The sequence below is a fragment of the Volvox carteri genome (assembly GCF_000143455.1).
Source record: "Volvox carteri f. nagariensis unplaced genomic scaffold VOLCAscaffold_69, whole genome shotgun sequence".
Taxonomy (NCBI): Eukaryota; Viridiplantae; Chlorophyta; class Chlorophyceae; order Chlamydomonadales; family Volvocaceae; genus Volvox; species Volvox carteri.
Window position 1 is genome coordinate 116056 of NW_003307612.1, and position 17592 is coordinate 133647.

A 17592-nucleotide genomic window follows, 5' to 3' on the forward strand; every position below is an offset into this window, starting at 1 on the left:
CACGGTGACAGCCGGCCGCCTCCTCCCTTGCGGCTTCGGAGGATACTAAGAACAACAATAACACACACACACACACACACACGCACACGCACGCGCGCGGGCGCACGTCACCCCCAGCGCCCTGGGGGTGTTTGGGGGGACCACACCTGACTGTGCTCCGGACCCCCCCCCCCACCCCACACACAGTGACCACAAATGCACCAACACCATCGCAAAAGTCCCCATCTTTTGAATTGTTACAGAGTGGGAAGCTTCTGGGCCATTTGAACACATTGTCATTCCTACGATTTATCATACCATACAGCACCATCCACCATTTTACCACGCCGTACCACTACGCCATACGAACTGGAAGTCCAAGGCGGTTGATCCTTCCTGCCTTCTAGGATCCCTCCTCATCATCACCATGTCACCGGAACGTACGCAGAGACAGAGAAAAGACCCCAGTTGCCGGCCAGCCTCCACGTCGTACACACTTACACGTACACACACAGGTCATCAGTTGGTAAGGATCGTTTGTAAATGTCACAACTATGAGCGTATGTAGGTGTGCATGCAGGTGTGTATGTATGTGTGTTGAAGTGGTGATGTTCAGAATCGCAAATGTTGGGGCAGAGCTGGTGCAGGAGCCTGGTCATTCAATATACCTAGGACAGGGCGGCGGCGGTGGAAGAGCGGGGGGAGAGGGGAAGCGAAGGGGAAATATTTTTTAAATTTTGGGCCACCACGTATCCTCCCAATACATCAGCCAGGGCTCCTTCCCTCGCCAAAATGCGCGCGTTTCCCAATACCGGCGCCGAAACCACTGACGATTCAGCAGACGCGGATGCATAAATTCTCTTAGCTGCTATGAGGATATGTGGAAACAGCGAACATAGCAGCACTTGCTGCGTTCTTGGCACTGAGGAGCTGCGGAGCTCTTGCGGGGAGCCATGACTGTCAAATTTACCTTGGCACCTTGGCACGTGCGGATGGACGTGAAGGCTATGCCACGCAGGTGAGCCGCCGTGACGGTAGCTGTTAGCTTGCGGTTGCCAGCGCCGCGGAGAGCCGCTGGCCGACTCATTGCGGTTTGCATGCTGAGGATTACTTGGGGGCCGTCTCTAGAGTGTAGATCCAATTAGATCTTTGGAAATAGATGCTTTATGATTGGCTTATTGGCCTTGAAAATCTTGTAAGCAGCAAAGTTTGGCGCTCCTTCCTAGAAGCCAATCCGCACGGCTGAAATCATGTGGATATTAAATGCAGTGTGGAAACAACAAATCGAGCCGTTGAAAGCACACCCGCGTTGCTGGATGCTTCACAGGATTGTAAAGCCCAACTGTTTATGGTTAGATACGACATGTCCAAGCCTGTTCAATTGTCGGCTTGTCGTTAACAGCATTACGAGGCGTAGACTTGGATATATGGATGTTGAACTTTGCTCTTAGCCGAACTGTCTTCCTTGAGATATAGAAATCGTGTAGAAGGTTCGGCCGATAACGCCTTGTTCAATGCCTTTTAGTTACCATTTCTGGTTTTCCTCTTTGCTTTCTTGCTCTCTGCTTGGTTAGGCCACCAGCCTTTTGTTTTGGCTGTGCAAGCTCAAGAACTTCGTGACAAGGGTGCCAAAGGCCAAAAGCCAAAGGACCTTGTACCAGGACAGTTCGCCCCCTATGTTGGATGATTGCGTCTTCCATGAAAATTTTTACTGACAGCAACTGTGGCAAATATAAAGCTCAGGAGGCGATGCGGCCTTCACTGTGACAGAGTATCTGTGACAGAAGTATCATATCTCTGTGACTTCACTCATTAGGAATGATTAACATGTCTGGATCATGTGCACTTCCTACCTGGGCGCGTTTTGGACGAGTGTGTGAGTTTTATAGGGCAGCCGACCTCAACGCCGTAAGGTTGTTAGGGACGTTAGTCCTTACCTTCAGTTTGGATGATTCTAATGACTGCATCTCTACTTTTCCTAGCTATGATCCTAATCTGAAACTGGGGTCAGTTGGATGTCCCACCCTTATCTTAGGTTGTTTTCTGCTGGGCATGTCTGCTGGTCCAGTCACTTAGGAGCCAAGATGCTTATATTTCAGAAGGAAATTAAGATATTTCCATGCTTATAAAACAGACATGAACGAATGTAGTGTATTGCCTACCGTATCTTCCGCCGCGCAAGTCTCAGTCGTGGCCCTGCCATTAACCTTGCTGCACGTAACAAAATGTCCAGTCATGAAGATTTCATTAAATCCAATCAACCATCTCTACGTATCCTGATACCAGGGCTTTCGTGCGTAACTAAGGTCAATACACCCCCACCGCCACCCTGGCCCATCGTTTCAGCGATTCGTGGCAGCAATGAATCTCCGCATCTATCACCCCAAACCCTGCGCCTTCATCGTTTTTCCATTACAGATTGCTTTTGGCTTGGAGCAACCTTAATCACTCAATATAGTAGGAAGTCGACCGTCGTAGAAGCTACATCCTACCACTCCGGCAGTGGCTTTCGGCTGTCTATTCGCGCCAATCTCGGCATAGTGATTTAATTTTGTTATACTACAACATTGTTTGTTTTCAGTTCAACTGATATGTGTTAAAGCTTTACGCAATACCTCATTGCCTTCAAAGTGTACTATCGCTGACGTGGGTTGCCGCAAGCATAACTTTTTCCAACCTCCGTATTCCATCGCGGCCTCAATAAGCGTAGTGCATCATCTTTGTGCATATTTGTGCACCTGCCGTTGCCGCGTACCGCGACGTGCCTTAGCGTTCTGTCGGTTACTACCGATTGCGTCAAGGCCGGACTAATAGGAAAGAAAAATGGCGGTGATGTCTTCAGCGGCCGTGCGCTCCTTCGATCAAAAGCATTTGCTGCGAAGCCCTGCTACTGGAAGGTGTACAGTCATTGTTGCCGCAGCTCGTCCGCATCTCCCACATGCGCAATCACAGCTCGCGACGGACCAACCACGTCAGCCATCGCAGCTGCGCCTTTCCGAACTATCAGAACGACAAGGAAGTAATCAATCCGGGCCTAGACCAATCTCGCTAGTCCTTAGCTCGACCACCACTGCCGCAGCTGCGGCCGGCGAGGCAACCATCCCAACCGCCTTCGCGCGCGTCGCCGTCGGCGCCGCCCTCGCCTTATCCACCCTCTATACCTTACTCTCCTCTCCTGCCTCCAACCTCACCACCTCCTCCTTTACCCCGACCACCTCCTCCTCCTCTTCTTCCTCCTCCTCCCCCTCCTCCCCCTCCACCCCCTCCACCTCCGCAACCGCGACCTCCACAACCGGTTCGCAATCGGCGGTCACTGTCACCACTCCCACCACCGTCACCACCACCATCGCCTCGCTTCCTATCCTTCGAACACCAGACCAATTCGACGCCTTCGTTCTTGCATCCAATCGAGCTGGATACCTGGCCATCGTGTTATTTCACGCCCCTTGGTGCTCCGCGAGCCAGCGAATGCTGCTGGAGCTTCAGCGCCTCTCTCATCTCTTCGTCGGCCGCCGCGTCGTCTTCGCGCGCGTGGACTGCTCCATCAAGCAGGGCGTCAGGCCGGGAGTCCCCTTGGGCCAGGCCCCCAGCCCCGGCTTCAAGCTGCAGCGATGCGACCTAACGCAAATGCACCGAATCCACAAAACGCCCACCCTGCGGATGTACTACCATAACGCCTGCGTGGATGAGGTACGTACACCTGTCTCAAACGCCGTGCAGTGTACAACGTAAATCGTGCATTTCGATTATCTGTGGTAGCGAATGTTGTTCTTGTATATGTGAGTTGCGCTTCTTTATCACACATAAAAAAGGGACGTTCTTTTACAGAATTGCCACAGCGAAAGAATTGCACGCACACTGATTTCACGCATCGAAATCCCCCGCGGCAATTCGTGCGTAATGCCATTCGCAGATCATAGGACACCGGCCTGTGGACTTCCGACAAGCGGCTTCCGACCTAACCTTCAAGTACAACCTCTAAAACCCACTTCTACTAAAGAGGAAGAGCCCGCATCGACTGAAAAGCTCGAGACAGGCAGCTTCAGACAGACCACAAGCGATCCCCTCTCGCCTCGGTCAGAAGGTTCAGAAGATTCAGAAGGTTGCAGCTGGCGCTCGCCGAGCTAGGTGCTGCTGCTGCTCATGCTGCTGCTGCTGCTGCTGCTGCTGATGCTGATGATGATGATGATGATGATGATGATGATGATGATGATGATGATGATGATGATGATGATGATGGAGGCAGTTCTTCAGCAGTTTGTTGTTTTTTTCTTTTGTTGCCAAGCTTGCCGCCTCCATGGTTTGTGCATCTACGGGTGGGATGTGACTTGTGGTGTCAACGGCACGCACGCAACGCGCCAGCAATCAACCAACCGACCCGCCTTTCCGAGAAGTCGCCGGTTGAAAGATCAAGTATGAGAAATTCCGCAATGTACACGTCACGCAAGTCACGGACTTGCGCGTAGAGTGTGACGAGTCCTACCCGGTGTTGCCCTTCCTTCGGCCACCGTCGCAAGACACAACGCAGTGGTTTTACGTGTGAAGGGAGTGGAGGCTGTGCGGGCGCCAACAACACGGTGATGTTCGGTTCGGTTGACGACCTTTTGAAACCGAAGGCCAGCCCCCTTCGGGAGACTTTCCGGAGGCTTCAGCTTCAGTCCAACAAAGGAGAGAGGGAGAGTGGGAAGGTTAGGGGGAGGGAAATGCGCGTTAGGGGAATGAAAAATGCGAAGTGGGTTACGGGGTGCTCTGAGATCAATGGCACCACGGCTCGCGGGCTCACGGACTCGCCAGGGCCACGGACCCCTTCTCACGAGCGGGCGGCGAGCGGGTGATTGTGTATGTGTGTGTGTGTGTGTGTGTGTGTGTGTGTGTGTGTGTGTGTGTGTGTTGGGGTAGCGGGGAGGGAGGTTGCCATTTTGGCACAAAAGTGCGCGGGGTCCTGATCGTGCTTTCGTATGCGTATGTCATCCGGGGGTTCCCGGGGGTGGAGCACGAAACAATAAAGAGTGGGGCTACACAACGATACTCGTTAATCCTCTGCATAAAGTCTTGACGGTTTGGGTAGATGATAAGCCTCGCAGCCAGTACCATGGACTTCGATTTTGGGGCGTGCATGACCACAACTAACTGCCGTCAATTAGCTGACTGGGACTGGGACCTAACCGACAACTAACCGACAACTAACCGGTGGTTGGGATTTGCGATGTCGCAATCCGGCGTTCATGGCAAAGCTGCACCTATGAGTAAGCTGCTATATACAGGCGGCAGTGAGAGAGGTGGTACAGAGGAGTGCGCGCCTATTGCCATGAAGCCTTCGGAATCCATTGAATTTAAATGTTCAGAGGTTTAAATTCAAATTTTGACTTGCTGACGACGACGCTAGTGCTGATGTTTTTACAGTTGAAGTCCGCAGAAGCGAGGCGGGACTTTAGGGGGCTTGGGGAGTTTGCATTAATGGGGGTGATTCAACTGATGCGACAGGAGGAGAGAGTGAGCGGAGAGAGAGAGAGAGTGAGAGAGAGAGAGAGTGAGAGAGAGAGAGAGAGCGGTCAGCGAGAGAACGCATTGTACGGTGTCGCACTATTGTACGGCGCACTGTCCATTATGATATACGTAATGTTTAAACGCTGAGAATGTTTGAGTCATCGCGTTGACCGTTGACCCACCGACGTACGACTTTTTACTGTCCGCCATGTCGATCAATCTATGCCAATTTGTGTTGTGTTGCGTCCTGTGCATCTTGCGCGCATATCGTGGTGTCGAAAGACAATTCAAGAAGGATTGTCAACATGATCTTGGAGGCCCGGTGTACGAGCGCGCGCCCTATATTTTATGCGATTTTGTTCGACGCAGCGCTGGATTTGCGGTGGTTGGGCCATTTTGAAGTACTTTCTCCATCTAGCAGTTCTTTGATGGCGTTTTCAAAACAGCTAATTCTATGGCTTGCATGTGCGCTCATGAAGCAAGCAAACAAGCGCCGGGATGTGCCAACTTGTTTCATCTTTTTGTCAAATATGGCGATCATCGCAGCTGTACGATATACGACACATGAAGGACGCTGTTGTACGGATGCCTATTTGTACACACGAAATTCGGAAGCAGATGTTTAATTGGGGCAATTTGGGCTTAAGTGGACAATTTTGAACATTGCGGGTTGGTTGTGTAGCGGTGGTGATGATGATGATGATGATGATGATGATGATGATGATTGTGGGTTTAACGAAATGGGTAAAATGTATTCGGCATGTTATGGTGATTCTGGTAGGTCGCATCATCTCGTCTGTCGTACGTAACGGTCGCAGCGAGCCCTTCCCTTGAGCGCTGCTGGTAGCCGTTGCCAAAATAGGCCACCTGCATGTTCATCCACATGGCTTTTGAAGAGGCGTTGTGATGATAGTTGGGGACTCTTGGTCCCGATGTCCACATATATCTCGCCCGGGGCGTGTGCTCGTGCTGGCCGGTACTGCTATCCGGCCTCGGCTCCTTTCGCTCTGGCTATGCGGCATCGACGTTTGCCTTGCCTCTCTTCCCTTCGCATCCAGCCAGCATCCCGTCAACCTGGGTCGAACGGGAAAGAAAGAGGACGCGAAAAGGAAGCATATTTTGGATCCGTGGAACCGAAGTGGATTTGGGTTCTGCTTGGTCGGTTCGCACGTTCCACGCCCTCCTGTCGTCTGGATTGGATGCAGTCCAGGGAATCTAACACATTTCGTTGTTGCAGGCGGTGTACAGAGGCGGGGGGAATTTCGTTGCGATGGAAGCTTATCGTCTCGCGCTTCCTTTTCATTCCCTTTGCTTGACGATGAGTGAGGGGGGTTAAGGGGTAGGGAGGGGGATCTGGAAGGGAGGAGCGGAGAAGATCCAGGCGGAGCGGGAGGAGCGAAGATAACTCCTTTTTTTAACCGTTGCTTTTCATTTTATGCACCCCGGCATTCTTGAAGATGATGAATCTTGGCTGTGTTCAGCGGCCTTGCATTTGCACGCCGGGGCTGCTAACAGTTGCTGCTGCTGTTGCGCTGCGCACATATTTGCCAGCAGGGCTTTTTGTCTTTTTTTTGGCAGAATTTGCTTGCTTCCCGGGGAGAAGCGAAACCGACGTTTCTTCTGGGGTTGACTTTAATTTCAGATGTATAGGAGTTGGGATTGGCGGTTGTTTGCCGTGGGCAAACTGGAATTTTGGATAGCTTGGTAGATTCCTAAAGGAAAGACGACAATCTTGGGTCTACTTGGTGTTTCGTGCCACGGACAGTTGAGGATACGCGTTGCCTACGTTGTTTTCTGTGCTGCATATGACGTGTGTCGTACAGCAATCAAGCCATGGCTCTTGTCGCAGTCCAAAGCGGAACCGTTCTTCTGGTGAAGTATGGTCGAAACTTTGTACAATCTGTTGATCTTGTGTCTTGTGTTGTGAAAGAAGGGTTGAGCGTACGTGTCGTAGAAAAAATAATCGCAATCAGTTTAACATTATGCGCAATAGGTACAATAAAATTGTTTTTGGTGTGATTTTTGGGCGGGGCCCCAGCGCGAAGCGCCCAGGGGGGCCCCGACCTGTAGGATTGCCCATGTCCGTGTGTGTGTGTGTGTGTGTGTGTGTGTAACGGACCAAACATAATATCTCGCCCGCCTGAAACGCGTTATAGGTACTATACAGCATTCTCTATTGCAAGGTATTTCGCATGTAGCCAACAAAAATCGTATGAGCACAAACAAGTTTGGCTGCCTCAATTGACCGAGGCCAAAGTCACATCAACGCCTCTCGAGCTAAATTTCATCCCGAAAGGTACCGCGTATCTCATATTTGAATTCTTAGATGACGGCGTATGATAACTCGAACTCCCAGGCCTTGAGTGTGTAACGGACCAAACATAATATTTCACCCGGCTGAAACCCGTTATCGGTACTATACAGCATTCTCTATTGCAAGGTATCTCGCATGTAGCTAACAAAGACCGTATGAGCACAAACAAGTTTAGCTGCCTCCATTCACCGACCTCAAAAGTCACATCAACGCCTCTCGCGCTATTTTTCATCCCGAAAGCTGCCGTGTATCTCATAATGGAATTCTGAGATGACGGCGTATGATAACTCGAACACCGAGCTTGCGTTACCATTTGCCGGCATGGGCAATCCGACTTGCCACCAGCAGGCCAACATAATTTGCTTTCACTTCTCTATGAAATACACAAGCTGCTTGTTTGTACATTTACTTTGGCCAATGCACGGGGCCTCCGAAGACTTGCGGTGTGCCGCGATGAAGCTCGCGGCTGTGGGGCGGATTGCTGAGGCCGCTGGCGCTTCGGGGATAAACATCACAGACAGCACCTAATTTCACTCAGCTTGCGTTACCAATTTGCCCGCACGGGCATTCCGACTTGCGGTCTGCCGCACTGTCCATGCGGCATGCACCCGGGATGGATGCGATTCGCGTGGAGCGCGCAGGCGGTGCTGACGATTCCGCCGGTGCAAGCTTAGCTCCCACACCATCAGTACTGCTGCAACAAAGCACATCTCCCACCGCAGTGACACTACCCATCAATTGTCACACGTGCCGTGCTAGCTACCGGCCTGTACGGATGCAGGGGGGCCCCGCCCTTTTTCCGGCTTCGAGGAAGCCGACACCTGACTTGTCACAGTTAAAACATTATTATCCCTGGTTGGTTTACTTGTGCAAAACTCAAAGGCTTACCTCGCCTGAATAAATGTGTGGCGAAGCCTGCTAGATCTGATCCCAGTTCGTACGCTTTCAGTGCGAAACTTCTATTCCACAGGCTGTGATTATGTAATACACTGACATTGTTCTGCTCTATCCGATGTTTTTCCGTGATCCCGACATAAACCGCCTATGACACGGCACGCTTCCTCACAAATACGGTTCGGGACTCATGCTGCTAACTCATGCTGCGCTGGCAGCATCTAACATCCAGAACAAACTGTTGCTTTCGGGCGTTTTTACTTACAAGTCAAAACGCCCGTGACGCCATCCATGATCCCCATCTCCCAACCCTCAAAATTCGTTTCTCCAATTCCACCACACAGAAACCCGCAAAAACATTGGTACCCCAAGCGTCATGATCTCATCATGATCTCGCGCACAAAACGCGAGTGCACGCGCTGTTCCCCCTTCTCACTGTACGGTGGCAGCGACCGATCCAACGGAAAAGGGACAGAAGGAGCTACACGCGGCCCCCACACCACACCACACCACGTACCTAACCCGCTCCAAACCCCCTTTTCAGCGCCGCTCCCGGCTTTGGTCCCGCTCCCTAACCCCCCGATCTCTACCCCGCTCCCTCTCCCTCCCCTCCCCCCGACCATAGCCACCGCTTTCCCCGTCTCCGCCGCCCCCCCGCCGATCCCGACCATCCCTCATATCCCGATGATTCCGCCTCTCCTGCCGGTCCCGCGCACGGTCCTCCTCCCCCCGATCACGGGGGTAGTCCCGTTCTCGGTCTCTTTCCATACCCCTACCCCTACCCCCCTCCTTCTCCCTCTCCCGCCCGTCATCCCGGTCCCGGTCCCGGTCCCGCTCCCCGTGCAGCACATGGCGGTCAAACCTGTCCCGCCCCTCCCGCCCTTCCCGATCTCGCACTCCCCTGTCGCGGCGGTCCAAAGCGACCCGTGGGTCATTATCATCCTCATCCTCATCGTCACCATTTTCGTAGTTCTGACGAGCCTCGCGGTCGCGATCTCCGCGGCGCGCCCGGTCCCGTTCTCGTTCTCGTTCCCAACCCCCTGGTGACTCACCCCCCTCCCGACCCCGATCCCAAGAACTGTGCCCGCGAGGGCCTGCAGCCGCCGCCGCCGCCGGTGCAGCTGCCTCCCTGCCAGTGCCATTACGATCCCATCGACCGCCGCCATCCCGAGGTCGCCCTCGATCCAGATCCAGATCTGCAGGGACCGCCCTACGACCCGCCTCTGCGTCCCGGAGGCTTCGGCCTCCGCCTCCGCCTCCGCCGCCGTGGCGTCCTTCAACATGATGGCGCTGACGGCGCCGGTCGCCACCTTCGCCGCCGCCGTCACGAACATCATCGCCATCACCGTGCCGGCTGCGCTTCCCCCCGCCGCCGCCGCCGCTTCCACGTCCGCCGACTGCACCCTCCTCCCTGCGCGTTTCTGCCCCCCCCGCCGCCGCCGCCGCCACAGCCGCCGCCGCCTCGTCGTGCCCGAAGAGCAGCAGGTCGTGTGCCCCGCCTCCGACTCCGCCTCCACGAGTGTTGCTCTTCAGCTCAATCCGCGACTTCTGCAGCGAGTGGTCCCCGCAAATGGATGAAATGAACATTTGGATACATCGATAGCATGCATGTATGCGTGCGTGGTTAGATGCGACCAAGATGTAGGTCGCGTGCCCGTATGGACTTAGGTAGGTTAGTGATGAGGATGGACGGAGGGTATCGCCGCCGCCACCGCCACCGCCGCCACCGCCGCCGCAGGCAGTAGCTGTTGGCTGAGGTTATCAACAGTGTGGTTCGGGCCGAGAGCTCCATTATAGCTCTGGGAGTGAAGGCACTGAAGCAGTCAGCCGGCCAGAAGCACCCGTCCAGGAGCAGGGGCGAGCGCGCAGCCTCCAACCCGGGGCAACGTGGCCCCTCACGTGCAACCATCTCTACCGACACATCCCCGACCTCAACAGGCACACATACATACATACATACATACATACATGCATAGTGTAATCTAAGTCATACATACATACATACATATATACATGTACATTTATATACACGTACAGATATGCCAGGACGTTTATTTCCCCTCCCCCCCGGCTCTGCGTCCTGCCCTCCCGTCTCCTCCTCTCACCTCCTGGCGCTGGTGCTGGTCCGCCATTCGCCCCATACTCGCATCACCTCGCTTGCCGCCCCTGCAGTGGAGTTAGCGCGACCGACCCGCCAAGCGGTGGGGGCAAGGGCACGGGGGGATATATGGGGTATATGGCTCCTGGCTCTGGAGAAGGAAAGGACGTGAGAACCCAGATTGACGTCACCACGCACATACAGACAGACAGACAAACACAGAGAACGAGAGAGAAAGGCAGGCAGGCAGTTTAACTTGTGCGAAGGGTAAAGTACGGGTAAAGTACGGGTTCCCCCTCGGCCCTGGCAGCCACCACCGGGGGCCATACCACCAAAACAATCAGGATTATATATTGCATTGCGTCACATGCAGTACATGGGATTGGTTGGACGGAGCGCATCAGTCGCATGTACGGCAAAGGGCTAAAACCTCCCCCCCTCACTTTTTGAACTGCCTCCACAGGTGGTGTACGGACTGGCTGAAGTCCACCCGCACACGGCGGTCGTCGATGACGGCGTTGTTCATCTTGAAGTACGCTGCCTCGCAGGCCTCGTCACTAGGAGGGGGGGAAAGGGAGGGAAGGGAGGGGAAGGGGGGAGGGAATCACATGATGGTAATGATGGTGATGATGATTACGGTGATAATGATGATGATCAATGTATCAGCTGGCCTGAACGTGATGATACGATCTATCCACGTGATCTCTCTCTCCTCAGCAGTCATCATCTCATCCCATCTCCGTCTCCTACTGCGCCTCCGTTTCCGCCACCTCCCATCCTCCCTTCCCGCCTTCCATGCCCCACCCCCCAAACCAGCTGTCATCTCTCTCTCTCTCTCTCTCTCTCTCTCTCTTTCTCTCTCTCTTTTCCTCCCTCTCTCACACACACGCATACACACATACATGCGCGCACACACACACACACCTCCTCTCACCTGTCGAATCCGATGAACCCGTAGTTGAGCGAGTCTCCGGTCTTCCAGTCGCGAATGATGTCACACGAGGTGACACGACCGAACCTGTGTGTGTACAAGTATGTATGTATGTATGTATGTATGTATGTATGTATGTATGTATGTATGTATGTATGTATGTATGTTGTGAGGGACCACCAGTGGTGGTGGTGGTGGTGTAGTCCCCCGGGGGCGCTGAGGAAGGGAATGAAAGCCGGGCCCCGGGATAGAGAGGGTGCGTGTGTGTGCGGGTAATCGTGCAGGTGATCGTGGAGGTGATAATGCCAACATGAGAAACAAAAAACAGTTGCCCGCGTTTAACACACCGACCGCCTAGGAAGGTTGAGGACAACAAAAGTACAAAAAAGGAACTCGGCGGTGGGGGGACGCACACATGCGCACACACACTTACAGACAGACAGACAGACAGACAGACAGACAGACACATACGCACAACCATATACAAATACACACAGCCGCAGCCGTACCTGCTAAAAATGATTTCCAGGTCTTCTTCGCTGGTTACCGGATTGAGCTTACAAATGAAGAGCATGTTGGGCGGGGGCTTGGCGTCTGAGAGTCGAAGGGAGAGCGGGTGAGGGTGAGGGGGACAGGAAGATGTGAAAAAGAGGGGGGGGGCAGTGCCGGGGGACAACGCAAACAACGCCGGAAAGAAAGATGGGGAAAGATCCGCTCCCCTCTCCCCTTTTCCCCTTCTCCCCTTTTCCCCCTCTCCCCTTCCCCCCCTTTTTCCCCCCTCCCCCCTTCCCCCCTTCCTCTCCGGCCCCACTTTCCCTCACCGGCATCCGGCAGGTCCCCCACCATCTCCAGCACCACCGCCCGGTGATGCGCCTCCGCCCTCCGACTCTCCGCCTCCACCTCCTCCTGCGGCCGGGTGTCCTGATGAGGCAACCAGTCGTCCTCGAGCCGGTCTCCCTGGTCCCCAGAAGAAGGAGAGAGGGAGGGAGGGGTAGAGGGAGGGAGGAAGAAGGGAGGGAGGGAGTCATACCGAAATTGCAGGTAATTGGGGTAAAGGGAGGTTAGGGGCGCTGACAGGGTTTCGGGTTTTCGATGGGGGGAACGTGACAAGGGGTGGGGGATTTGTGGTGATGGTGGTGGTGGTATTGGAGGTGGCGGTGGTCGGAAACTAATGTGGGTTAAGCGGGTTGTGGAGTCGGGAATTGAAGCAACAGGAAGAAGGAAACGAGGGAGACATTTGTACGAAGGGTTGTACAAATTGTACGAACGAAAACACCCTGCCCGCCCTCCACCCGCACACCGTTTCCCCCCTCCAGTCGTCTGGCCCCCCCCGCCCCTTTCTCCTCCCCTATACCTCTCTCCCTACACCCCCCTATCTCACCCCCTCCCCCTTAACCCCTTCACGCCCGCCAGAGTCCCTCACCTCCCCAAACTCCAGAGGTGGAGATGCTGGGGGTACGAGGGTATCCAGCTGGGTGGGGTCGGGGAAGGGATCATCCAGGATAATGGTGTGGCGGATACTGCTCGGCGGGGACGGGGGTTAGGTGGGTGGGAGGGAGAGGAGGGATGGGGGGAATTGTATGCAAAGGGGGTGGGAGGATAGGGGAAAGACGAACCACAAACGAGTGAAGCTGCTGCCAGGGCAAGAGTGTACCATGGGAGGACGGGGGGAAGACATGTGATGCGAAAACACACGGAAAAGGAGGACGATGAAAGATCGGGATAAAAAGGACGGGATGGAGAGGGGGGTTATTGCAATGCGCAGCAGCGCACTTCAGGAAAGGCTGCGGACGTCAGAAACATCAACGCATTGCCAAAGCAACTGACACGTACGTATGTATATATGTACGTACGTAATGTACGTAATGTATGTACGTATGTATGTATGTGAGAAAGGAAAGGGGAGGAAAGGTGGCGGGGAGGGAAGGGAGGGGGAGGGGGAGCTGCCAGAGGGAGAACGGACATGCAGCGAGTTGAAGTTGTTGTTGTAAAACGGCGGTGAAGATGTCCCCCCCCACCCCCACCCCCATCCCCCGGACGGGCGAATGCACCCAAGCAACCCCCAGGGGGTGCGGGAGGGGGCCCCCCCCGATGCCCACCACACCGCACACGAGGGGGGTACATACCCCCCCCCCCTGGGTGCGGCCGGCAGGGTCAGGGACGCCAGATGCAGCTCACAGGTGCAATTTAGCCTAACGCCGTACCCTGAAGTACGGTGCCGTACATACCGGATGTTTTGAAAGGGCCTGCCCTCTGCATCCACGAACGCTTCGTTGATGGCGTCCAACACGTCCCAGCCCTCAGCTACCTGTTGTAACGGTCATTAACGGACATTAAAACATTTCAGTTCGCGTAATACATATTTACGAAATCATATAACATATAATGTTGGGTGTGGGGGAGTAGGGAAGTGGGTTGACCGAAGGAGCATGTAGAGCGGGAAGCCGGAATGGATATAAAAACCCCAAACCCTCCAACTCTCTTGCCCCCCGCTTTGTAAGCCCCTGCCCTCCCTCCCTCGCCCCATATTCCCCGTACCGTGCCAAAGATTGTGTGTTTTCCGTCCAGACTGTCGAGCTCGTCCCCCGTGGTGATGTAGAACTGGGAGGCGTTGAGACCCTCTCCAGGGGAGGCCATACCCACCACGCCGCGTCGTGTGTGTTTTAGGTGCGGACGGATCTCGTCCTCGAAGAAGCGTGCCTGGTCGCCGTACAGCTTGCTGCCGTACAAGTGCGGGCGAGGTGGCGAGGAACGGGGACGGAAGGGAAGTGGGTTGACCGCCGGGGTTCTGTGCAGTAACTGGTGCGGGAGACCGCGGCACTACAACCTTTGCCGTACACTGTGCTAATGCCCTCAAGATCACGTCGGCGTCTCACGTCTACCGCGCGGGTGGAAGAGCCGTGCTGGATTGGGGGCTTGGGTTGGAGACCGCGACCCACGGCGTGTTTCGCCGGCGTGTTTTGCGGCATGCGTTGTAGAGGTTAGACGAATGAGGCTTAAGAGGGGCGACAACGGCCGTGCTCAACTCGAGGGAGAGTGTGTGTGTGCGTGTGTGTATTTTGTGTGTATTTTGTGTGTTTCAATAGGGATTGAGGAGTTTTAAGGTGTCTGAAAGGACGATCGCTCAAGGGAAGTGCGAGGACAGCGGCGGGATGGGAGTCCCCTAGCGGGAAGGGGAGGAGGGAAGGAGGTTGAGGACGCGTGGGGCCCTTGGGAAGGGGATCAACAGCGTACCCATAGATTGACGTGCCGCCCTTGCCAGTCCCTGTGGGGTCCCCAGTCTGAACGATGAAGTTGCGCTGGACATTGTGGAAGAGGCAATTGTTGTAGTACTTGATCCTGGAAATTATGTTCAAACAGCATGTGTGCACACTTGGTTGTCGGAGCACAGGGGAACGAGCGAGCTGCTGGCGGATAATTTTCCTATGTAGGAGGCTTACTTGCACAGCTTAAGAAAGTTCTTAGTCGTTATCGGGCAGTCATCGGTCAGGAGGTCGATGACGATGTCGCCCTTGCTTGTTTCCAGAAGGACAGCCATGTTAAATGGAAACCAGTACTGCGTATATTGAGGTTATTGGCAATAGTATATTAAAAGGTGATGACGAACCAAGTGCGACACCAGAAATCTTAATTCGCAGGAGTTTCATGAGAATTCATCTCAGCTAAATTGTGCGTTCACAGTTGTGTGCCACGAAGACGAAGTGTTAATCCGAGCAGAAGCGTGAACGAATTACCGTTTCCACTTTGTAGTTGGAACTAACAGCTCAAGGTACGACATAGGACAACGGTCCGGACACAAAGCTGGTAATCAGAGGTCGGCAAATCGGTTTCTACGGCTGCGGGAGGGCATAATTTCGGTCAATAAACCTAAAAAAAACTTGGGGCGCCTTCCGGCGCCAAAAAACAGCATTTCAGGGCTGCACGTTCCGTACACATGGCAGACTGATCGTTTTATAGGGGGGGAAAGTCGTCGCCGGGCAAGTTCGTGCGCCATGAAGTTAGTGTCGCCCCCCGAGCTATCCATCCTCACAAAGCCGACCGCATGCGGTTGAAGCGCGGGTCGCGAAGGATATTCTTGACCTTATCGGCGATGTGCATGTAGAGGTGCATCCTAGTGGAGGACTTGTACTTGGCCATTGCCCCCTTCAACACTGCATCCTCCTTCTTGAAGGACCCCGACGTATTCAGCTTCACGAAAAGACTCTCGTTAAGCCGGATAGCTGACAAGCGCGTCCGCCGGTCCCCCTTCATGACGGTACGGGCGGAAAAGACGTGCTCGCAATTGACCGACGGCTTAATTTGCACACTGAACAGCGCGAGCTTCCACATCTCCGAGAACAGGTGCTGCTTTCGTGCGAGCTTGGGCATCATAAGATTATTTGATAATGTGGTGCATCGCTGGCTTGTGCACACGCTTCATCAGCTCCTCTGCGGCATCAGCACCCTCATAGCCCTCATCACCAACACCGAACACCTCCTCACACCCAAGGAGCTGTGACAGCAGCTGCTGCTGCTCCACGTAAGACCAGTGGTAATCTTAAGCAGCACGCTGGGTGTTGTAATTGGTAACTATGCCGTTGCTTAGCATGTAATGCATACAACCTTAGCACATCGTTGTGTTACAAGTTAGACAGATAAGCACAAGCTAATAAAGGGCAAGGAGCCCAGAGATGTCCGTGCAATCTGCACGGCATGATACCGAAACCAGTTCGTCCAGAGAGCTGACCGCCACAAACTTAGTTCTACAACACTCCCACGTGGGCAGACCTCTGGGAACTGAAACTCCAAAAACAAACTCCTCAATGCAGACCCATCGCCTGGATGCACTTCTTGAACTGAGGAAGAGGCAAAGGCTTCGTCAGACAATCAGCGACCATGTCCGCCAACTTGCAGTAGGAAAACACGATCTCACCCCGCACTACATGCTCGCAAACAAAATGGTGAAGCACGTCAATCTGCTTTGACCTGGCGGACGAAATAGGATTGTTGATGATCTTGATTGCTGCCTGATTATCGCACAAGATAGGTACCGATGACACCCGCATCTGTAAATCACGTGCCAAGTGACGGTACCACAAAGCCTCCTTAGTCGCCGCTCCACTCACCATATACTCTGCCTCCACGGTTGACATAGCCACGGTAGGCTGCAAACGACTTGACCAGCTAACAGCTCCACCAGCATTCAAAAACATGTAGCCGGTGTTAGAATGACATGTATCGGCGCATGCTGCATAGTCCGAGTCGCAATACCCATGCAAAGATGGATTACTCGACTTTGAAGAAAAGATGATACCCAGACCACCGAACAACCCCTTTCACCGCCTGCCAATGCTCCACCGTGGGCTTGGACATGTACGACTTGAGGGCCTTGTTCATTCGCCTTCTGATCTCCATTATCTTCTCCACGAATGAATACTGGAGCTTCAGCCGATCCGGCGGTCAACACCGTTACTTCGCCGCTGGCGGCCTGGTGCAAGCACCAAGGCCGCCAGCGGCCTTGGTGCTTGCACCGGCGCCTACAGTCGCTTCACCTGATCAGCCTTCTGTGTCTCAGCCTCAGACTCGGGCTGTACCTATTCATAATGCCGCGGATCCTGCGCTGCTTCCGTCGCCCGTCAATGGTGATGCTACCATGTCCGATTCCCAGCCGGCCACTGCTCCTCGGCAACTGCACCCTCTGGATCTTCCGCAGCCCGACCGATGTCGCCTTGTTTCGGTGGAAGCTGCGGCAAAGGTGCAATTGAGTCTTCCCGACTACATTTCTTTTCTGGTCGATGATTTGGTCGGTTATCTCGACTTGGCGGGATGTACACTTTCCGATTCTGCTGCCACTAATTGGGACGTTTGAGCGTGGGTCCTAAGGGAGCCCATACAGTGTATGATCGCACC

The 17592-nt window shown here is 54.1% G+C and overlaps 5 protein-coding genes across 5 annotated transcripts in view; 1 reads left to right on the forward strand and 4 right to left on the reverse strand.

The window, feature by feature from the left end:
• The window catches only part of VOLCADRAFT_98179 (uncharacterized protein), a gene marked incomplete at both ends in the record, with an annotated part of 10500 nt that extends 9434 nt beyond the window's left edge, over window positions 1–1066 (reverse strand). The window contains one exon of the mRNA XM_002957097.1: window positions 950–1066. Coding sequence (XP_002957143.1) covers window positions 950–1066 — 117 coding nt within the window. The remainder of the gene's footprint in view (window positions 1–949) is intronic.
• A 740-nt stretch (window positions 1067–1806) lies between these two features.
• On the forward strand, window positions 1807–3961 carry VOLCADRAFT_98180 (uncharacterized protein; the record flags this gene model as incomplete). Its single annotated transcript, XM_002957066.1, has 3 exons — window positions 1807–1855; window positions 3356–3669; window positions 3893–3961. 3 exons carry the CDS (start codon window positions 1807–1809, stop codon window positions 3959–3961), a joined length of 432 nt encoding a protein of 143 aa, XP_002957112.1.
• Window positions 3962–9214: 5253 nt separating this feature from the next.
• On the reverse strand, window positions 9215–10261 carry VOLCADRAFT_98181 (uncharacterized protein; the record flags this gene model as incomplete). Its single annotated transcript, XM_002957098.1, has 1 exon — window positions 9215–10261. The coding sequence occupies one exon, from the start codon at window positions 10259–10261 to the stop codon at window positions 9215–9217; it is 1047 nt and encodes a 348-aa protein (XP_002957144.1).
• A 950-nt stretch (window positions 10262–11211) lies between these two features.
• On the reverse strand, window positions 11212–15241 carry VOLCADRAFT_67884 (uncharacterized protein; the record flags this gene model as incomplete). The annotated part of the gene is made up of 9 exons (XM_002957099.1): window positions 11212–11329; window positions 11707–11790; window positions 12213–12297; window positions 12525–12656; window positions 13108–13223; window positions 13932–14011; window positions 14242–14422; window positions 14938–15042; window positions 15144–15241. The coding sequence occupies 9 exons, from the start codon at window positions 15239–15241 to the stop codon at window positions 11212–11214; spliced, it is 999 nt and encodes a 332-aa protein (XP_002957145.1).
• Window positions 15242–15729: 488 nt separating this feature from the next.
• Window positions 15730–16074, reverse strand: VOLCADRAFT_98183 (uncharacterized protein; the record flags this gene model as incomplete). The annotated part of the gene is made up of 1 exon (XM_002957100.1): window positions 15730–16074. The coding sequence occupies one exon, from the start codon at window positions 16072–16074 to the stop codon at window positions 15730–15732; it is 345 nt and encodes a 114-aa protein (XP_002957146.1).
• Window positions 16075–17592: the final 1518 nt, after the last annotated feature.